Below are 17,416 nucleotides of genomic sequence, written 5' to 3'. Positions count from 1 at the left end.
CAAATGGCTCCAGGCTACTATTCAGAACACAGCGGTATAATGGATCATTAAGGGCTGGCTACAGATCTCTGTGGCAGAGCACATATTTCACATAGATGAGGTGCTGAGTTTACTCCCTGGCATCAAAAACATGCCAGTACATGTTTTTGTAAAAAACAGTAAAAATAAACAACATCACACACTCAAAAGCTCAGTGTGCAAGAAAATCATTTGGAAGACTCCTCAGGAAAGCTTCTGACTCAGTGATCGGCACTGGGGGTCCAAGAACCTGCATTTCTGTAAGCAACATATTCTAGTGGCTCCCGTTATTCCAGACGGAAGGGCACTTCTCTGACCTTCTGCCCCCATAGGTGCTCTTTTACTCTACTTCCATCCAGAGACACAGTGAAGTCCTTTGAACACTTGCACTAAACTGCAAAGTGAGGAGGATAGGTTGTATCTGAAGGTTCAATCTACTGTATTCTACTGAATACAATGTATTTTCGAGCAGAGTTGCACTAGTTCAGCCCTTACTGGCCAATTTTGAGTTGTAAGTCACACACACATACACTGCCAACACTTATCGCCTTCCTATCAAAAATTAAAATCAGGCCCACCAGTCCGGCGCTCCTGCCCAGCCTAATGCTACCGCAGTCTGGCAGCGCCTCCTGGGCTGAGAGCTAGGGCCATCGCTGCCTCTCTGGCCACCTTAGCTGAAAATAAAAAAGGGCAAAATTAAAATGTGACTTTAAGTGAGGTGATGGGAAAGCCTGGAGCAGCCGCCACCGCAGAGCAAACAGATGCCATCAGCCAGGAGGGAATGGTTTGGGTGTTTTTTTGGTTTTGGGGGCACACCAGGCTCTGTGCTCGAGAGACACACAGGGTGCCATGGACCGGGGAATCCAACCCATCGGTTGCATTAAACTATTGAGTCAGCCCCAGGAGGAAAAGCATTTCTCAAAGACTTGTAAAAAAAGTGAATTCCAGGGCCAGAGAGAGCTGCTACAGGGGTAAGATGCTTGTCTTGCACGCAGCCGGCTCGGCTAAGAGTAATTAATAACTATATAGTAACTTTTTAAAAACATGAATTCCTGATGCGGCGCACGGCGTGCAGGGTTGGTTGCTGATTCCCGCTAAGCCGATCCAGGCCCTGCCCCCACGGTGACCTCCACCGAGAATCTGAGCGCCAGGCCAGGAGTGGCAGCCTGTCCACAGCTTATCCACACCCGCTGCCAGGTGGTTTGCGCCAGCGGACCCAGAGCACTGACCAGAGAGCTGTTACCTGACCCACCCCTCCCCCCAGTCAGCCGTGAACAACAGCCCAGCTTCACAGCTTCCCCAGCAGCCTCAAAGGAGATGCCAGCCAAACTGCGGACACTCGCAGGAACAGGGTCTCCGGGCTGAAAACTCTCAGTCGTGAAGAAGCACAAACTCATGTCTGCAGAGTGGCTGAGCCTACGAGAACCCCGGGAACACGAGCTTTCAGGCTGAAACTTCTGGGGTGGTGAAGGAGGGGGAACACACCCCTGGACTGGGGAAGCCCCAGCAGTCGTACCCACGTGAAAACAACGGCCCGGCTCCACAGCTTCGCCCGGGGCTCAGAGGAGATGCAAGCCACGCCAGCCACTGCAACTCGCAGGACCCGCTCTATGCATCGTGGCGTTCCCTGAGCCCCGACGCCTCCCAATTCCACAGTACCGACAGCCCCGAAGGGCAGGGAGCACAGGGGCCAACTATGCTCAGGAACAATGAAAAGGCAGGCTCAAACTGAAAAACCTCAAGGAGTTAAATGACCCCACTGTGAGACGTAACAATCTTCACTGAATTTCTTTTACTGAAGTGATTTCTGAGAATCCCACTCGTCGTTTTGTTATAATAAGCACTATAAAATAAATGTCGTGCCTGCAAGCGTGGGAAGTGGTTGGGAAGTGTGGACACGGTGGAGGACCTCGCGGTGGACTGGTGTGGGAACACTCCATAACTGTGGCGGGGCAAAGGGGGACCCAGCCCCAAAGCAAAGGCAGTGCTAGGAGCAGGCGCTAAGCAAGCACCTGTGTCTTAGTACCATTGTTCTCACCCCCTTTTATATCTTACTGGCTAGCACAATCACTCATTTGTGGCTTCTTTTTCATAGAAACTTAATCCTAAATTATTACCCTAAGTATATATACATGGCAATTTTTAGTCATTTTGTAACTTTATGCAAGACCAAGGAATGCATGTAGTAAAATAAAAAGAGAAAAATCATAAGAGCAAATGGAGTGATTGAATACAAAAAAGATGAAAAAACAAGTTTTACTATATTAGAATACTGTCTTCTAATTATGATTAAATTCACCCTATTCTTCAATATCTAGCTTAATTTTTACTTCTCCCTAAAAAGTATTCCAAACCACTCCTACCAACAAGTGCTTTGTTCCTTCTACGCTCCCTTCAGTTAGTGAGCCTAAGCTGCCGGCTGCCTACCTGAAAGGAATGCAGTCGCCACTGCTGTCTCTGCAAACACAATTTGGGATCACGGGAGTAACAGACTTGACAGAATCAATTCGATTTTAGGGTATTTTTGGTTTCGCTTTGTTATTGTTCTGGTTTGGGGGCCACACCCAGCAGTGCTCAGGGATTACTCCTGGCTCTACACTCAGGAATCACTCCTGGGGTGCCCAGGGGAACGTTATGGGACACCAGGGCTTGAACCTGGACCTGGGTCTGTAGTGTAGAGTGCAAAGCAAGCACCCTGCCCACTGTACTGTCTCTGGTCTCTAGACTTTGTCATTTGTTGGGGGCCACATCCGGTGATGCTCGGAGGTGACTCCTGGCTCGGTACTCAGGAATCACTCAGGGCAGGGCTGGGGTATCAGAGGGGATTCTGGAGCTCAAGAATCGAAACTGGGTGAGCCTGTGCAAGGCCAAGAGCCCTACTATCTCTCCCGCCCTGGAATCAATTAGAGTTTAATTTTTTTTTTTTTTTTTTTGCTTTTTGGGTCACACCCGGCAACACACAGAGGTTACTCCTGGCTCTGCACTCAGGAATCAACCCTGGCAGTGCTGGGAATCGAACTCGGGTGGGCCACGTGCAAGGCAAATGCCCTACCCACTGTGCTATCACTCCAGCCCCTCAATTAGAGTTTAATAGAATGTCCATTTGATGTGTGCTATGAAATATCACACAATGGAGAACTGGAGCCCTTACCTTTCTCCATCCACAAAGTTTACAGACTCTTCAATGTTACTTGAAGTTGAAACATCTGCCCCAGCTTGTTGACTTGTGGATTTCAATTGCTGGATTTCAGTTTTCAGTTCTTCACACTGTGAATGGATTTGTGATTTTTCTACTTCCAGTAATTCAACCTGACCAAGACAGAAAATTTGAGAAAAATTAAAACATTCTAACATCAATTTAAGCTAAGAAATATAGTTTTTTGTTGTTGTTGTTTTTAATTTTTATTGAGTCACTGTGAGATAGTTACAAGCTTTCATGTTTGGGTTACAATCACTTCATACAATGATCAAAACACCCATCCCTCAACCAGTGCACATTTCCTACCACCAATATCCCCGGTATACTTTCCCTTTCCCACCCTCCCTCTGCCTCCATGGCAGACAATATTCCCCATATTCTCTCTCTACTTTGGGGCATTATTAAGCTAAGAAATATAGTTTATAATAAAAATTAACATCAGGCTACTGACCAAAAACACCTAACAAAATAATCCCAACAGCTTTCTACAAATAATGCTTCGTTTGATTTGTTCCATCTCTACATCTTTTTTTAAGTTTTATTGTTTAATTTTTTTAATGAATCACCATGAGGTACAGTTACAGACTTACAAACTTTCATGCTTACGTTTCAGTCATACAATGACTGAGTACCCATCCCTCCACCAGTGCCCATTCTCCTCCACCAATGTTCCCAGTATCCCTCCCACCACCCCCTACATCTTTCTTACACTAGAAATATATAAAAAGTAACTACAACCTAACATTCTGGTATCCAAAACTTAAAGGGCATCTAAACACTAAAAATAATTAAGATTTAAAAAAAATGCATCGGGGCTGGAGTGATAGCACAGCGGGTAGGGCGTTTGCCTTGCACGCGGCCGACCCGGGTTCAAATCCCAGCATCCCATATGGTCCCCTGAGCACCGCCAGGGCTAATTCCTGAGTGCATGAGCCAGGAATGACCCCTGTGCATTGCCGGGTGTGACCCAAAAAGCAAAAAAAAATAAATAAATAAAAATAAAAAAATAAAAATAAAAAAAATGCATCAACTATGTTGACATCAGAGTGGGCCTCATTTCATGCACAATTATCTGCTAAAGGTTAAAGATTATCTTAGGTTGATTTTTCTAAATAAAGTTTATCATTTAGCTCTTAAACTAACACACCAAAATGAATGTTTGGGTAAGCACTAAGAGCAGCAACATAAGGGTAGTAGTAAAGCCATCTGCTATTTCCAAATTGCTTTGTGATTTTTTTTTGGGGGGGAGGGAATACTGGGAGAAACTGGGGGCCACAGCCAGCTTGCAATTGCTTTTAGGTCACACACAGCTGGCTGTGCTCAAGCGTCACTCCTGGCACTGCCAGGAGACCAGGGGCCGTGCAGGGTTAGCCTAGAATGAGCCGGGCACAAGGGCAGCACCTAAGCCCTGGAGCTCCTCCGAAGCCCCCCAACTCTCGAATTGTTTTTTAAAAGCGAAGTTACTGAAAGTTTGCTCTTCAAGCCCAGGTTCTCCCTGGAACACAGCTGCTTGCTTTCTCCACTCTGGGAAAGCCCACGTTCTCTCTTGAACATGTACTTCCTCTCTCCCTCACAACTTTCTAAATAAGTTCAAATAAAAACCATCATGCTTCACTGAAAAAGTTTTTATAAAAAGTTACCGAACAGGGCTGGAGCGATAGCACAGCAGGTAGGGCGTTTGCCATGCACGCGGCCGACCTGGGTTCGATTCCCAGCATCCCATATGGTCCCCCAAGCACCGCCAGGAGTAATTCCTGAGTGCATGAGCCAGGAATTACCCCTGTGCATCGCCGGGTGTGACCCAAAAAAAAAAAAGTTACCAAAGAGCCAGAGAGATAGTGTATAGGGCACTTTCCGGGATGTGGCTTGTCCTGGTGCGAGCCCAAGCATTACTTACGGGGCCCTGAGTGCTGTGAGCACTGACACAGGAGCAAGTCCCAAGCACCTGGGCTGTGATCCAAATGTCCCCCACTCTACCCAAATAAAAAAGCTGCTCTGGGGGCCAGAGAGAAGGCTCAAGGGCTGGAAGATCTGGGGTCGAGCCCTGGCATTGCTGGGAGCCCGGAACGGCTCTGTGTGCTCCCAAACCCAAAGCAGAAACCTCTGCCAAGTCAAAGGAGAAGCGCTCGGGCCTCCTGAGCCTTCAGGAGCCAGGGGAGTGGTTTCTGACCGGCAGCTCTTCAACCCACAGCCCCGCCCCACCCTGCAGCTTGGCCGGGCCTGAAGAACCACCTCAAGCCACTACAGCATGCAGAGAAGCAAAGTCACGATGGAGGGGCTGTGTGTGACCACTGCGTGGCTGCCACCTGCAAACAACCCAACGTGACTGGCGCGCGAGGCCAGCAGTTCCTCCGGGGACCATGGGAACCCCGGCTAGGGCGGATGCAAAGCCTCCGCTCTCCTGAGTGTCTCAACAGGGCTATCAGTGCTGAGCACGAAGCTGTGAGCCTGGAGCGTCCGGCACTGCCCTGTGAGCTACGGGACACTCATGCCTCCATTCACCCTCGTTCCCCAACACCCATATTCTTCGGGCGCTCTTAAGAAGCAAAACCTGTCACTATTCGTGTCGACACGCTGCCAGGAAGGCCACTGCCCAGTGAAGGAACTGCCAGAGAGTGAGTGGCAGCTGTCCCCACCACCTCCCGTGACTACCCTTCTGTTGTGCTCCAGGACTCACCTCGCTTTTATACTGGTCTCTCTCTGTAGTGCACTTGTCCAGCTGCCTGAACACGTCGTCCAGCTGCACCACCATTTCGTCCACCTCACTTTTGCTCTCGCTACCGGAACACTGACTGCACTCGGTCTTCACGCGCTGCAAAGTGCTACACTGCTTCTTCAGCCTTTCGATCTCTTCCAGCGCCTGCTGATACTGAGAGACCACGTGGTCTGGACTTTCAGATTTGCCATTAACACTTTCAAGCAGAAACACTGCATCAGTTTCGGTTGACTGATGGCACATTTCCTTCTTGACGTACCTGGCGTTCATTTCTGCTATTTTCTGCTGTAACGCTCTGATTTGCTCGGTAAACACGTGACACTGCCTTTCGTACTTCTCTTTCTCTTGGGTGGCCAGGGAGAGCTGCTTCCGCAGTTCACTCAACTGGCAGCTGGCATCCCCCCTGGACTTGTCACAGGTCTCCTGAGCTTCCGGTTTCTTTCCTTCCCCTTCCACACAGGGCGGTGGGAGGGTAGTATCATTTCTCGAGTCGATGGCATCTTCGATGGTCTCTTCCTTCTTAACGATCAGGCCGGGTACTTCGGTCTGAGTGGCGGCAGAAGTTCCCTGGTCGCTGCTGGGCGCGGAGGTGCCCGCCGAACGAGTCTGCGTACACGCTTCATTCGTCCCCATGGGCTCTGTCCGAGCCCCAGTCTGCTCCACGTGACTCGTTTCCGGTTTCACTTCGATCTCAAGATCGACAGAGGGCTTGGGGGTACTGTTTTCTTCTAAGATGATGACATCCTCATCGTCATCATCTTTGTAAGTTGAATTTTCAAATGTCTGATTAGTCAATCTCCGATGTTTTGCATTCAAAACTGAGGGACTATGAGTAGAAGTAAGTCTCCGTTTCATACTGGAAAAGAAGTTTTCAGTAAAATATAAGGTTATAAAATACAGATGCAAACAAAATAGACGACACTAAATATAAAAGTTTGTACAACTATACAAATTTGTATAACCATACAAATGCCCATGATCATTTATAAATCGGTACATTATATCAACAATTTGATTTAATGACTCAGAGGACAAACTTGGTCGTCTTTTTTGCTGGTTTTGTGCCACACCCAGCAGTGCTTAGGCATCACCCCAAGGTGCTGGAGTGGTACCTTGTGGGGTGAAGGGGATCGAACCCAGCTCGGCTGTATGCAAGGCAAGTGCCTTCCCAGATCAAGTACTATCGCTCCTGCCCCATTACTTCTCTCTCTTTTTACAGATAAGCAAACAATGAGGCTATTAAGACTTCTTTAAATGAACAGGTTTGAATTTTCTTTAAAGGTCAGAGCTAGTCCCAGGCCACGGAGAGCACTGCCAGGGATGGCGCGAAGGCTCAGTGCGCAGGTGCCTGGGCCTGACACTCACACAGCCAACGCCCTCCGCTCTCGCACCACACACCGAGTAGATTTACTTTGCAGATTTTGTCTGAAACCATCTTTATTAAGAAAAGCCAAAGTAAGTTTAGCTTTAAAAATTCACACAAGTACTTAAACAGTAAATTATTCCCAAGTTAATTTAGCTCCCCCAAATAAGTTATGAACAGCAAACTTTTCAGAATATGCCTTCCTTGATGTAACTGTACATAAAGGCAGATATTCCAATTCCTTTTTTTTTTTTTCTGTTTTTGGGTCACGCCCGGCGATGCACAGGGGTTACTCCTGGCTCATGCACTCAGGAATTACTCCTGGCAGTGCTCAGGGGACCATATGGGATGCTGGGAATTGAACCCAGGTCGGCCGCGTACAAGGCAAACACCCTACCCACTGTGCTATTGCTCCAGCCCCCATGAAATTCCAATTCTTTCCTGAGGCCATAAACTCCCTTGATGAAATGGGTAGGATCAATAGTATAGCAGCTAAGATGTTTGCCGTGCACGCAGCTGCCACTATTAGATCCCCAGCACCCCAAAGTTGTGCCAGGATACATGCCTGAGCGCGGAGCCAGGGTAAGCCCTGAGCACCACCGCCTGTGGCCCAAAAGCCAAAATAATAAGATTTTGATCAAGTACTACACAATCTCAGAAATCTGGCCCCACCTCTCTTGGAGAATCTGGTCTCCAAGTGCCTCTCAACATTATGGGGTGTAACATTACCTGGTCTACTAGCAGCTGACTTCACATTCTCACCTGTGTTCATTCCATTCCTTGGGAATAGGTCTCAGTGGGCCTCCTACTTAGAACACTGCTTTCAGATTTTCAGGAGTCCTGATTTTCAGGACTCTCAACTAGTAAAGTATCACGCATTTTTCTTTCTTGTTCATCCATTCTCCCAAAATACACAGTGTATCACCAAGCTATGCAGAGAACGTATGCCTTCCACTTCTCAATATAGCGCTACACTGCTAAATGCTTCATGTTTTTCTTTAGATTCCGATCTTAAGAAGTCACTTTCAGGGGCCAGGGCGCTAGTAGAGCAGGGAAGGTCCTTGCCTGGTGCGCAGCCTCACAGTCCCCTGAGCCCAACAGTAATCCCTGAGCAGAGTCACGATTAAGCACCAAGCGCTGCCAGATGTGGACACAAAACAAGCAAAAACCCCAGTAACAGCCATTTTCATACTGATTCAGAGACATAGCAATTTGATCAAATTCTACAACACACGTTTGGGGTCACACCCTGCGGGGCTGCTCAGGAGATACTCCTGGCCTGGCACTTGGGGACCATGTTGTTCTTGTCCCCCTCCATGCAAGGCATACATTTGAACCCACTGAGCTCTCCTTCTTGTCTTTTTGTGTGTGTGTGTGGTGGCGGTGGGGAGGGGGAGGTGTTTGGACACACCCAGTGGTGCTCAGGGCTTATTCTTAGTTCTGTGTTAAGGGATCACCCTTGCTGGGCTTGGGGGACCATTCCGGTTGCCAGGGACCAAACCCGGTTTGATGTGTGCAAGTCAAGTGCCCTGCCCACTGTACTATTTATCACTCTCCAGACTCTATAATTTTTAAAAATTAACAAACGGGTGGGCCAGGGCAATGGAAAAGAAGGTAAGGCATTAGCCTTGCATGCTGCCGACCTGGGTTCTATCCCCGACATCCCATATGGTCCCCTGACCACTGCCAGGAATGACCCCTGAAAGCAGAACCAGAAGTAAATCCGAAGCATAGGTGGATGTGGCCTCAAAACAAACAAAAAAAGTAAAAGATGCCACACCCAGCAGTGCTTAGGAGGCCACGTGGTGCTAAGAATCAAACTCAGGACCTCACAGAGGTGAGGAAGGTGCTCTTCCACTCCAGTTCTCTTCCGAGTGCCATCACTCTTCCCCCGCAGTGCTGGGATCTGAACCCATGCCCTCACACGGGAAAGGCAAGGTCTCTACTGCTGAGTTACACCCCCAGCCCACAATTAACATCTGAAAATGACTGAAATTAGTGGCATCAGTGTAGATGGGGCCAAGTTTAGACAAAGAAAGCAAAGGAACTTGTCCTGAAGGCTTTGTATCTGCAACACAATTTCAGGAAGTACATTACAGTCATGAAATCTCAAGACTAATACTCCCCGAAAGGGAAAACACATTTTACTCACAGACCTGTTGCTCTCAGGCTCAGCTTGGGGAGAGACTCGGTGGTTATTTAAAATCCTTGTTGAGTAAGTATTCGTGACTTCTGAATGATGCCCTCTTGGCACACTTTCCTGCACGGAAGAAAAGCCTGCACTCGACAGAGGAGGTGTACGAAACAATTCAGCATTAATCTGTTAGGGGGGGAAAAAACAAAGCTGATTTTTTTTTTTTTTAAATATCACAGGCCCCAAGCCTAAGATAGTACTCTTCCTTTCCCCTTATCCTGTACACAGTCTTTGTGTGACACCAGGGAGTTACAAACAGCAAGCCAGGGAGTTAAAGCCTGTAGATGAGGGAAGAAAGGTCTTGAATTTTATAGGTATAAACAAAACAAAGAATCTGCAGGCAGGAGCGAGTTGACTGGCAAGCACAACAGGTATGCACGGAGCCACCCAGGAGCAGAGCCGAAAGCTGGCCCTGAACGGGTGTGCCCTCACCCCCAAACAAAACACATCCCAAAGTTTGCAATGCCTAACAACTGACGGTTACCATTCAGATTTGCTGGCTTTGTCCGATATACAGGACTTACCAAATTGAAATAAAAGAAATCCTTCAACTCTCTGAGAAAGAAGATAAAGTCTCAAAGACAGCCTTTGATTTTTTCTGTACATTTTGTTTTGGGGCCACACTGCAGTGCTCAGGACTTACTCCTGGCTCTGCGCTCAAGAAATCAGTCCTGGTGGGTTCACGGAGACCACGTGGGGTGCCGGGGATTGAAACCGGGAGGCCGCCCCACTACAGACAAACACCCTGCAGTATGTTTAGTAAGACACTAAAGTGTATGACACTAAAATAGTAGTAAAGTAGACACTAAGTAAGACACTAAAGTAGTATGTGTAGTAAGACACTCCCTTAAAAAAAAAAAAAAGAGTATGACCCAAAAAACAAACAAGGATGTGAATCAAAAACAAAAGCCCTACCCTAAGCACCTCCAGGTGTAGCCCCAAAACAAACAAAAAAATAAAAAACAAAGTAAGCTATTGTTTTCTCCCCCAATTTCATTCTTACCTCAAAACCTTTAGCCACTATACAAGAACAAATTTCATTATAAGCCAACATACACATCTGCAGCAGACCAAAACCCCTTTAGTGTGTTTGTGGGCTCGAGGCATACTCTGTTCTGTGCTGAGAACTCACTCCTGGTGGAGCTTGGGGACCAGAGGGAGTGCTGGACTGAACCCCAGCCGGGTGCTTGTACTGCAAACACCCTGCCATCTATATCTTTGGTCCCGAAGACCAAAAATTCTACAAGAAGTATGGTTAGAATAAGCTTCTTAGCACTAAGTATTAGGAGCGAATCAGAAGGGACAGAAAGAGAGATTAACAAAGAGAAAGAAAACTTGTTTCTCTGGACCCAGGTTAGTAGTAGAACCAAATGTTTCTGGACGCTTTTCCTTATCTGTCTACCCATCAATAACTGTCTTTAAGAATATCTGTGTTTATACTGGAGATGCTCAACTGAACAGTAATATTCAGCAGTGTGAAGCTGTTAGGCTCAGAAGTCAGGGTAGGAAAGAAGGCCAGGAGAGGAGTAAGATGAAAATGATACCTCATGAATAAGAAAACTTCAGTTTGTTATGCAACTCCTACATTCTAAAACTTTGCTATGGCAGCAGGTCCTCAACGCTTTTTTTTTTTTTTTTGGCTTATTGAAAATTTTACTCAATTCTTTGTGTGTGTTGTTTTTTTTGTTTTGTTTTGTTTTTTCCTTATCATTTCTTTTAAAGGCATTTAGCAGAGGCTGGAGAGAGTACAGTGGGTACAGTCGACCCGGGTTCAATCCCCAGCATCCCACATGGTTCCGCAAGAACCACCAGGAGCAACTCCGGAGTACATAGCCAGGAGTAAGCCCTAAGCACTGCCGGGCATGACCCCAAAACAAAGGCATTCAGTGATAACACTGATGAGAAAAATCAAGCTAGACACCACCGGAGAAAATTACATTCTTTGTCTATGTTCTTTTGGGGGGTCACGGGGCAGTTCATACTGACATTGCTGAGGGTAACTCCTGGCAGTGCCCTGCAGACCGTGCAATGCTCAGGATCAAACCCAGGACCTTCACATGCAAAACCCGTGTGCTCCAGCCCTTGAGTGCTCCCAGTCTCTAACTGGGCCTCTGTTACGTATCTTCTTACTCGAAGTGGCAGTTTCCAGAATTCAGCAGTAATGTTACTGAGGACTTACAGCATAAAACAGCTATGAAATCAAAGGTTTAATTACCCGAGGGATCATATCCAGTTGTCTGATCCTGAATCTTTCCTTGTCTCTTGAAAAATAAAAGATTACAAAAATGAATATATTGAAACTTAGTTCGTTATTATTTCTCAATCCTGTCTTTTCTGACACACCATTTCACAAATTAGTTCTATACAAATAATTAGGTTTTTTTCCTTCCCCATTATAATGAGTGCTAAGCCTCAGGCAAAGTAACGTTGCCCCTACATCTCAGTAATACTCTGCCTGCCTTGTGCCTTCCACTTCCCTTGGACCTCGAACACTCGACTCCTCACCAGCTGCTTTACGTTCCGTTGCTAGACTTTTCTGTTTCTTACAAGGGCCACTCCTGGCAGTGCTCAGCTCAGCACTGAGGCCGGTGATGCAGGCTGCTCAGGCCTGAGATGCTCAAGGAAGGCCAGGGCTAAGGCCCACAGCTAAGGCCACGAGTGCAAGGGCCAACCTCAGGCCCTCACACATGCTGGGCTGTGCTCTACCGCTTTAGCTGTTTCCCTGGCACCAGGCTGCGGGGTTTAGCTTTCAAAACCAAACACTATCATAAATCAAAAGCACCTGGAAGCTTCTTCCTGTATGTTTTCATCCTACCCATCCCTCACCATCCATCTACTCCACCTCAACCTCTGGCCGAAGCACTTCCCAACACCTTTGGACCACACTCTCTGTGGGAGTCGGCAGCTTCTAATTAGTCACACACACAAGTCTTATGGTTCCCCTCGGACATTAAGTTCTTAAAGAGAGTATTCACCGTGACTCGTCTGTGTGTGGTCCAAACAGACAAACGACTCTTGGAGAAGTACCTACTAGCTAGAACAGTCATTAGCCTGAGGTAGAAACCAACTAGATGATGTCCTCCGTCCCGACCATCCCCTTGCAGGGCGCACCTCTTGTGAGGACACTAGCCCTCTCTGGAAGAAGCACCGCCCGAGGCTCAGGTGACAATGGTCAGGGCCAGGCCACCACTCTGCCAACACACCCTCAGCCATCACTCACTTCTTTTTGTAGGTTTTCTCGTAGGTGGGATGAACCAAATCCTCATCTTCAGGCTCTTCAGGAACTTCACAATTTCTAGTCAGAAAGATCACATGGAAAGAACATGTCACTAGCGCCTTTTCACATAACTTGAACCGTGCTCTCTGCCTTTCCCAAAAGGGTACTACCAACTATATGGTACCTGAACTGTGGGTCAGGGTTATTGGAGCAATACCATTTTTCTGGAAGTTGATCTATTCCATCTGGTAATTTTCGCCACTTTAGGCAGGCATCACACTGTACCCATGTCTGATCAGGACGTTTCCTGCAACAGAACCAAAACAAGTACCAGTGTTAGCATTAGTATTAACAGGGTACCTGCATGTGAAAGGCCGACCACAGTTCTACTCACTGGCAGCCCTTACTATTATTAACTCAGTTCCCGAAATGTTGTGATTACTTCTGCTACACATCAATTTGAGGTCTTTTTCTTCATCAGGTTCTGTCTTACTGTGGGGCCACACAGTGCAGTGGTGCTTGGGGCTTGGGGGTTGTTTGGTCCTGTGCTCAGGAGTGTCGCCTGGTGGTGTCAAGGAAGCCATGCTGGGGATTCAAAGCAGGAGTGGCAGGACTTAAGCCCTGTACTATCACTCCAGCCTTCAATGAAAAACTCTCCAGGCAGCACTCAACTCAAATTAAGTTCCTTTTCCTTCCCCAAAAGTTTGAAAAATAAAAGACAATTTTGCTTACTCAGAAAATACTCTCAGTATATTGAAACTGGCCATTTTCAGTAAGTATAAAGGGCTGGAGCAGAGAGACGGTTCAGTGTATAATGTGCTTGCTTACCACAGACAACCAACCCAGGTTCAATACCGGGCACCACATTTACTGCCAGGAGCAATCCTTGAGCACTGCTGGGTGTGGCCCAAAAGACAAAAAATATGTTTCCAGGGCAGAGAGCAGTGTGCCCCTTGCACCTCTGAGCACAGCGCTGAGAGCAGCCACCACACACTGCCAGGTATGGTCAACCCCCTTCTGGCCCACCCCGCAAAAAGTGTTTTATTTTTGGTTTTTAGCCATACTCGAGGTACTCAAGTGCTAGTTGGTGCTTGAAGGTCAATCCTGACAGTGCTCAGTGAGCAAGTCATGCTGGGAAGAGAATTCAGACCTCCAACGCAGCATCCCCGGCCACCTCACCAGTGCCGTGAAACAGCATGCTCTTAGGGGCTGGGGCCATGTACAGTGGGGAGGGCGCTGGCCTTGCACACCATCCCTATGGACCAAGCACCACCAGGAGGAATTTCTGAGCAAAAAGCCAGGAGCAACCCCAAATCATTGCAGGTACAGCTCAAATCTGTTCCCTCACACCCCTCCCTCCGCCAATAATACAATTAAATCTGTTCTATAGTTTATATATAAAAAACCAAACTAAATATTTCAAGCACTCTGCTCTAATATGTAAGGACCTGCAACGTCAAATCTAGAATATTTGTTAATACAACATACCAATCCTTAGTAAACAGACAAGCAAAATCACTGATTTAAGCAGCTATGTATATTACACTACTATCAGACAGAATGATGTCTCTAAATAATTGAAGTTCTCCTATCCCTTAGTTTTACAGTATTTTCTATTATACTTTGAAATGATAATGATCCTATAGATTTCACTTAGGCTCATTTTACATAAGAAGATTTCCCCTTGGGCTGGATCAATAGCACAGCGGGTAGGGCGTTTGCCTTGCATGAAGTCTGCCTGGGTTTGATTCCCAGCATCCCATATGGTCCCCTGAGCACTGCCAGGAGTAATTTCTGAGACAAAGCCAGGAGGTAACCCCTGTGCATTGCCGGGTGTGACCCAGAAAGAAAAAAAAAAAATTTCCCCTTGATGGCAATGACTTCTAGGTGGGTGGATTTGGGCCACCCCTGGCAGTAACTGAGGGACAAAGGAGCGCCAGAGATTTATAACTGGTGTTGGCTGCAGTCAAGGCAGGCACCTTTACCCTGTACTCTTCTCTACCTGACTTTTTAATCTAGCTTGAAAAAAGTAAACCTTCAAACAACAGAAAAGTTTTAAGTAAATATAACTCCCTTGTTTCAGGTTATCCTGTTAATTTTTAAAATAGTGGCATAGAGCGGCTGGAGCGATAGCATAGCAGGTAAGGCATTTGCCTTGCATGCGACCGACCCGGGTTCGATTCCAGCATCCCATATGGTCCCCTAAGCACCGCCAGGGGTGATTCCTGAGTGCAGAGCCAGGAGTGACCCCTGTGCATCACCGGATGTGACCCAAAAAGAAAAAAAAAAATAGTGGCAAACATTTCTATGCTCACAGATATGTATGAGTACTTGAAAAATACAAGAGGAAATTAACACAGATTAGTAACGAGGCACATCATTTTAATTGACTTTTATGTATCTCAAATATCTTTTTGTTTTTTTAGCCACACCCAGTGACGTGGAGTAGTCATCACTCCTGGCAGTGCTCGGGAGTGCATAAGGGAGGCGGCCGAACAAAGCCGGAGTCGCATGCCAGGCCCCCATCTTAGCTCTGGCAGAGCCGCTCCGTCAGCCAACGTGACCGGAGTCACTCAGAGCTACTGATGTCTGCAAGGTCACCGAATGTCTGTCAGGTAGCATGTCCTTAGTCTGTCTAACTCCAAGCAGCAAGTGCTGTTAATGTTCGGCATTTTACGTAAGAAATGGATGCTAGTTACGAGAGCCCAGGTTTAGTGGTGAGCTTTTTTTTGTTTTGGGGCCACACCTGGGAGTGCTCAGGGGAGCATACAAGGTTGCCAGGGATCAACCTCGGGCTGGCCGCATGCAAGCGCCCTACCTGCTGTACTACCGCTGTGGCCCCGGGACTAGCATGGAAGTGAAAGAAACGATCAGGATGTGACAGCCAGGTAAGTAACAGTGTAACCACCATACCCTCCAACAGCATGACTGGGTACCAGTTTCTCTGTGAATGCACTTACTGTATGTCTTCAACAGGCAAGTTTAGAGGGTATTCTGAGTTCTTCTTCACTTTCATTTCGTTCCAGTAATCATTCAGTTTATCCCCAAGTGCTGCTATCGTAAGCCTTAAAAGACAAAGGATTATATTAAAAATACTGAAAGATTAAATCTTTTACAGACACACAAAAAAGGGCATGAATAACCCAGGACTGATCCTGTGGGCCCTGGGGAGGAGAGGAATGACCAGTGGCAGCAGCCTTGGCAAAGGCTGAGCGGACAGCACTCCAGTCTGATACCCGTCACTGTTGTCTGCGCTCGCTGGTGCTGTATCAAAGTGTGCCATACCCGAGTCACCAAGGCTAGTGAACAAAGAAGGAGGCACTGGCAGCACCACGGGGTGTGACCCAAACAATGACGAATCAATGAAAGACTAATGAACTAAAAGACCTACAAACACCATATTTACTGCAGTACTATTTGCAACAGGCAAGATCTGGAAACAACCCAAGTGCCCAAAGACAGATGAGACAAAGAATCTCCCGCCCTCTTCCTTCCCTCCTGTCTTCTCAAAGCTATGAGCACATGGAACCCTCTTCTGTTGCCGGGGCTCCTGGACTGATAAGTAGTTCTGACCGAGGTACGTAGGACTAATTAAATCATATTAATGTTCCCACCTAAGCATAAAGTTTCGGGATCTGTTTCCTATGAATTTGAGACTTCATGAATAAAGACTAGGGAGATTATATTTCTAGTTGTGAAGGAATACAGAAGAGGAAGGTTAAGTGATCACCCCACAGACATGTATCAGACATGTGTAAGACAGAAAAACTTTCAGTAAAGGTGATAATTCAAGTATTTCCAAAAATAACAAAATCCAGAATTTAAAATACGCAATTTACCTGTACTCATTTGTATAGTCAAAATCTTGTTTATTATGAGTTGGCTTTAAGAAATTACACTCTATAATTCCAACGACTCCAACACCCATGTTGTTTGCCTGAAAAAGAAAATAAACTGGTATGTCAAGAGTAAGACAGGATGTTAAAAATAATTACCCATACACAGAATTCTTATATCTGCCTATAATTTATCTTTTAAAACCCTAAAAGGGGCTGGAGTGATAACAAAGCGGGTAGGGCGTTTGCCTTGCACGCGGCCGACCTGGGTTCAATTCCCAGCATCCCATATGGTCCCCCGAGCACCATATGGGATAATTCCTGAGTAATTCCTGAGCATGGAGTCAGGAGTAACCCCTGAGCATTGCCGGGTGTGACCCAAAAGCAAAAATATATACATATATTTTTGTATATATATTTTGTATATATATTTATGTACATATAAAGATAGAGTATAGTACCTGATAATAATTCACTTTTCTGGAAGTTTAATTCCTAAGTATTTTATTTTTTTGTTTTTTTTTTTTTCGGGGGGTCACTCCTGGAGATGCTCAGGGGTTACAACTGGCTCTGCAGTCAGGAATTACTCCTGGCGATGCTCAGGGGACTGACTATATGGGATGACAGGGATTGAACCCAGGTCAGCCGCATGCAAGGCAGACGCCCTACCCGATGTACTATTGCTCCGGCCCCTCCTAAGTATGTTAGAAGAGTCTTTCACTTGTTCAGAATCACTTCAACTGCTGCCAAGTCCCCCTTTTGAAAACTCCCGTGATCATATTTTTACTCAAAAGAGAAATGACCACTATCTTCTGGGATGAGATTTCCTAGTGGAAAACCACAATGAATTTCTGTATCCACAGTTCCTACCAA

General features: G+C 46.6%; 1 protein-coding gene across 3 annotated transcripts in view; it reads right to left on the bottom strand.

The window, feature by feature from the left end:
* MORC3 (MORC family CW-type zinc finger 3) overlaps nucleotides 1-17,416 on the bottom strand; it is a 51,514-nt gene that overhangs the window by 3,075 nt on the left and 31,023 nt on the right. For all 3 annotated transcript variants that reach the window (XM_055128168.1, XM_055128167.1, XM_055128169.1), the window contains 8 exons: nucleotides 16,547-16,644; nucleotides 15,668-15,772; nucleotides 12,892-13,014; nucleotides 12,711-12,785; nucleotides 11,706-11,751; nucleotides 9,453-9,616; nucleotides 5,895-6,789; nucleotides 3,170-3,327 (listed from right to left, as the gene is read on the bottom strand). In XM_055128168.1, coding sequence (XP_054984143.1) covers nucleotides 3,170-3,327; nucleotides 5,895-6,789; nucleotides 9,453-9,616; nucleotides 11,706-11,751; nucleotides 12,711-12,785; nucleotides 12,892-13,014; nucleotides 15,668-15,772; nucleotides 16,547-16,644 — 1,664 coding nt within the window. The remainder of the gene's footprint in view (nucleotides 1-3,169; nucleotides 3,328-5,894; nucleotides 6,790-9,452; nucleotides 9,617-11,705; nucleotides 11,752-12,710; nucleotides 12,786-12,891; nucleotides 13,015-15,667; nucleotides 15,773-16,546; nucleotides 16,645-17,416) is intronic.

This window comes from Sorex araneus, chromosome 2 (genome assembly GCF_027595985.1).
Source record: "Sorex araneus isolate mSorAra2 chromosome 2, mSorAra2.pri, whole genome shotgun sequence".
Classification (NCBI taxonomy): Eukaryota; Metazoa; Chordata; class Mammalia; order Eulipotyphla; family Soricidae; genus Sorex; species Sorex araneus.
This window is presented reverse-complemented; position numbering and strand designations above follow the sequence as displayed.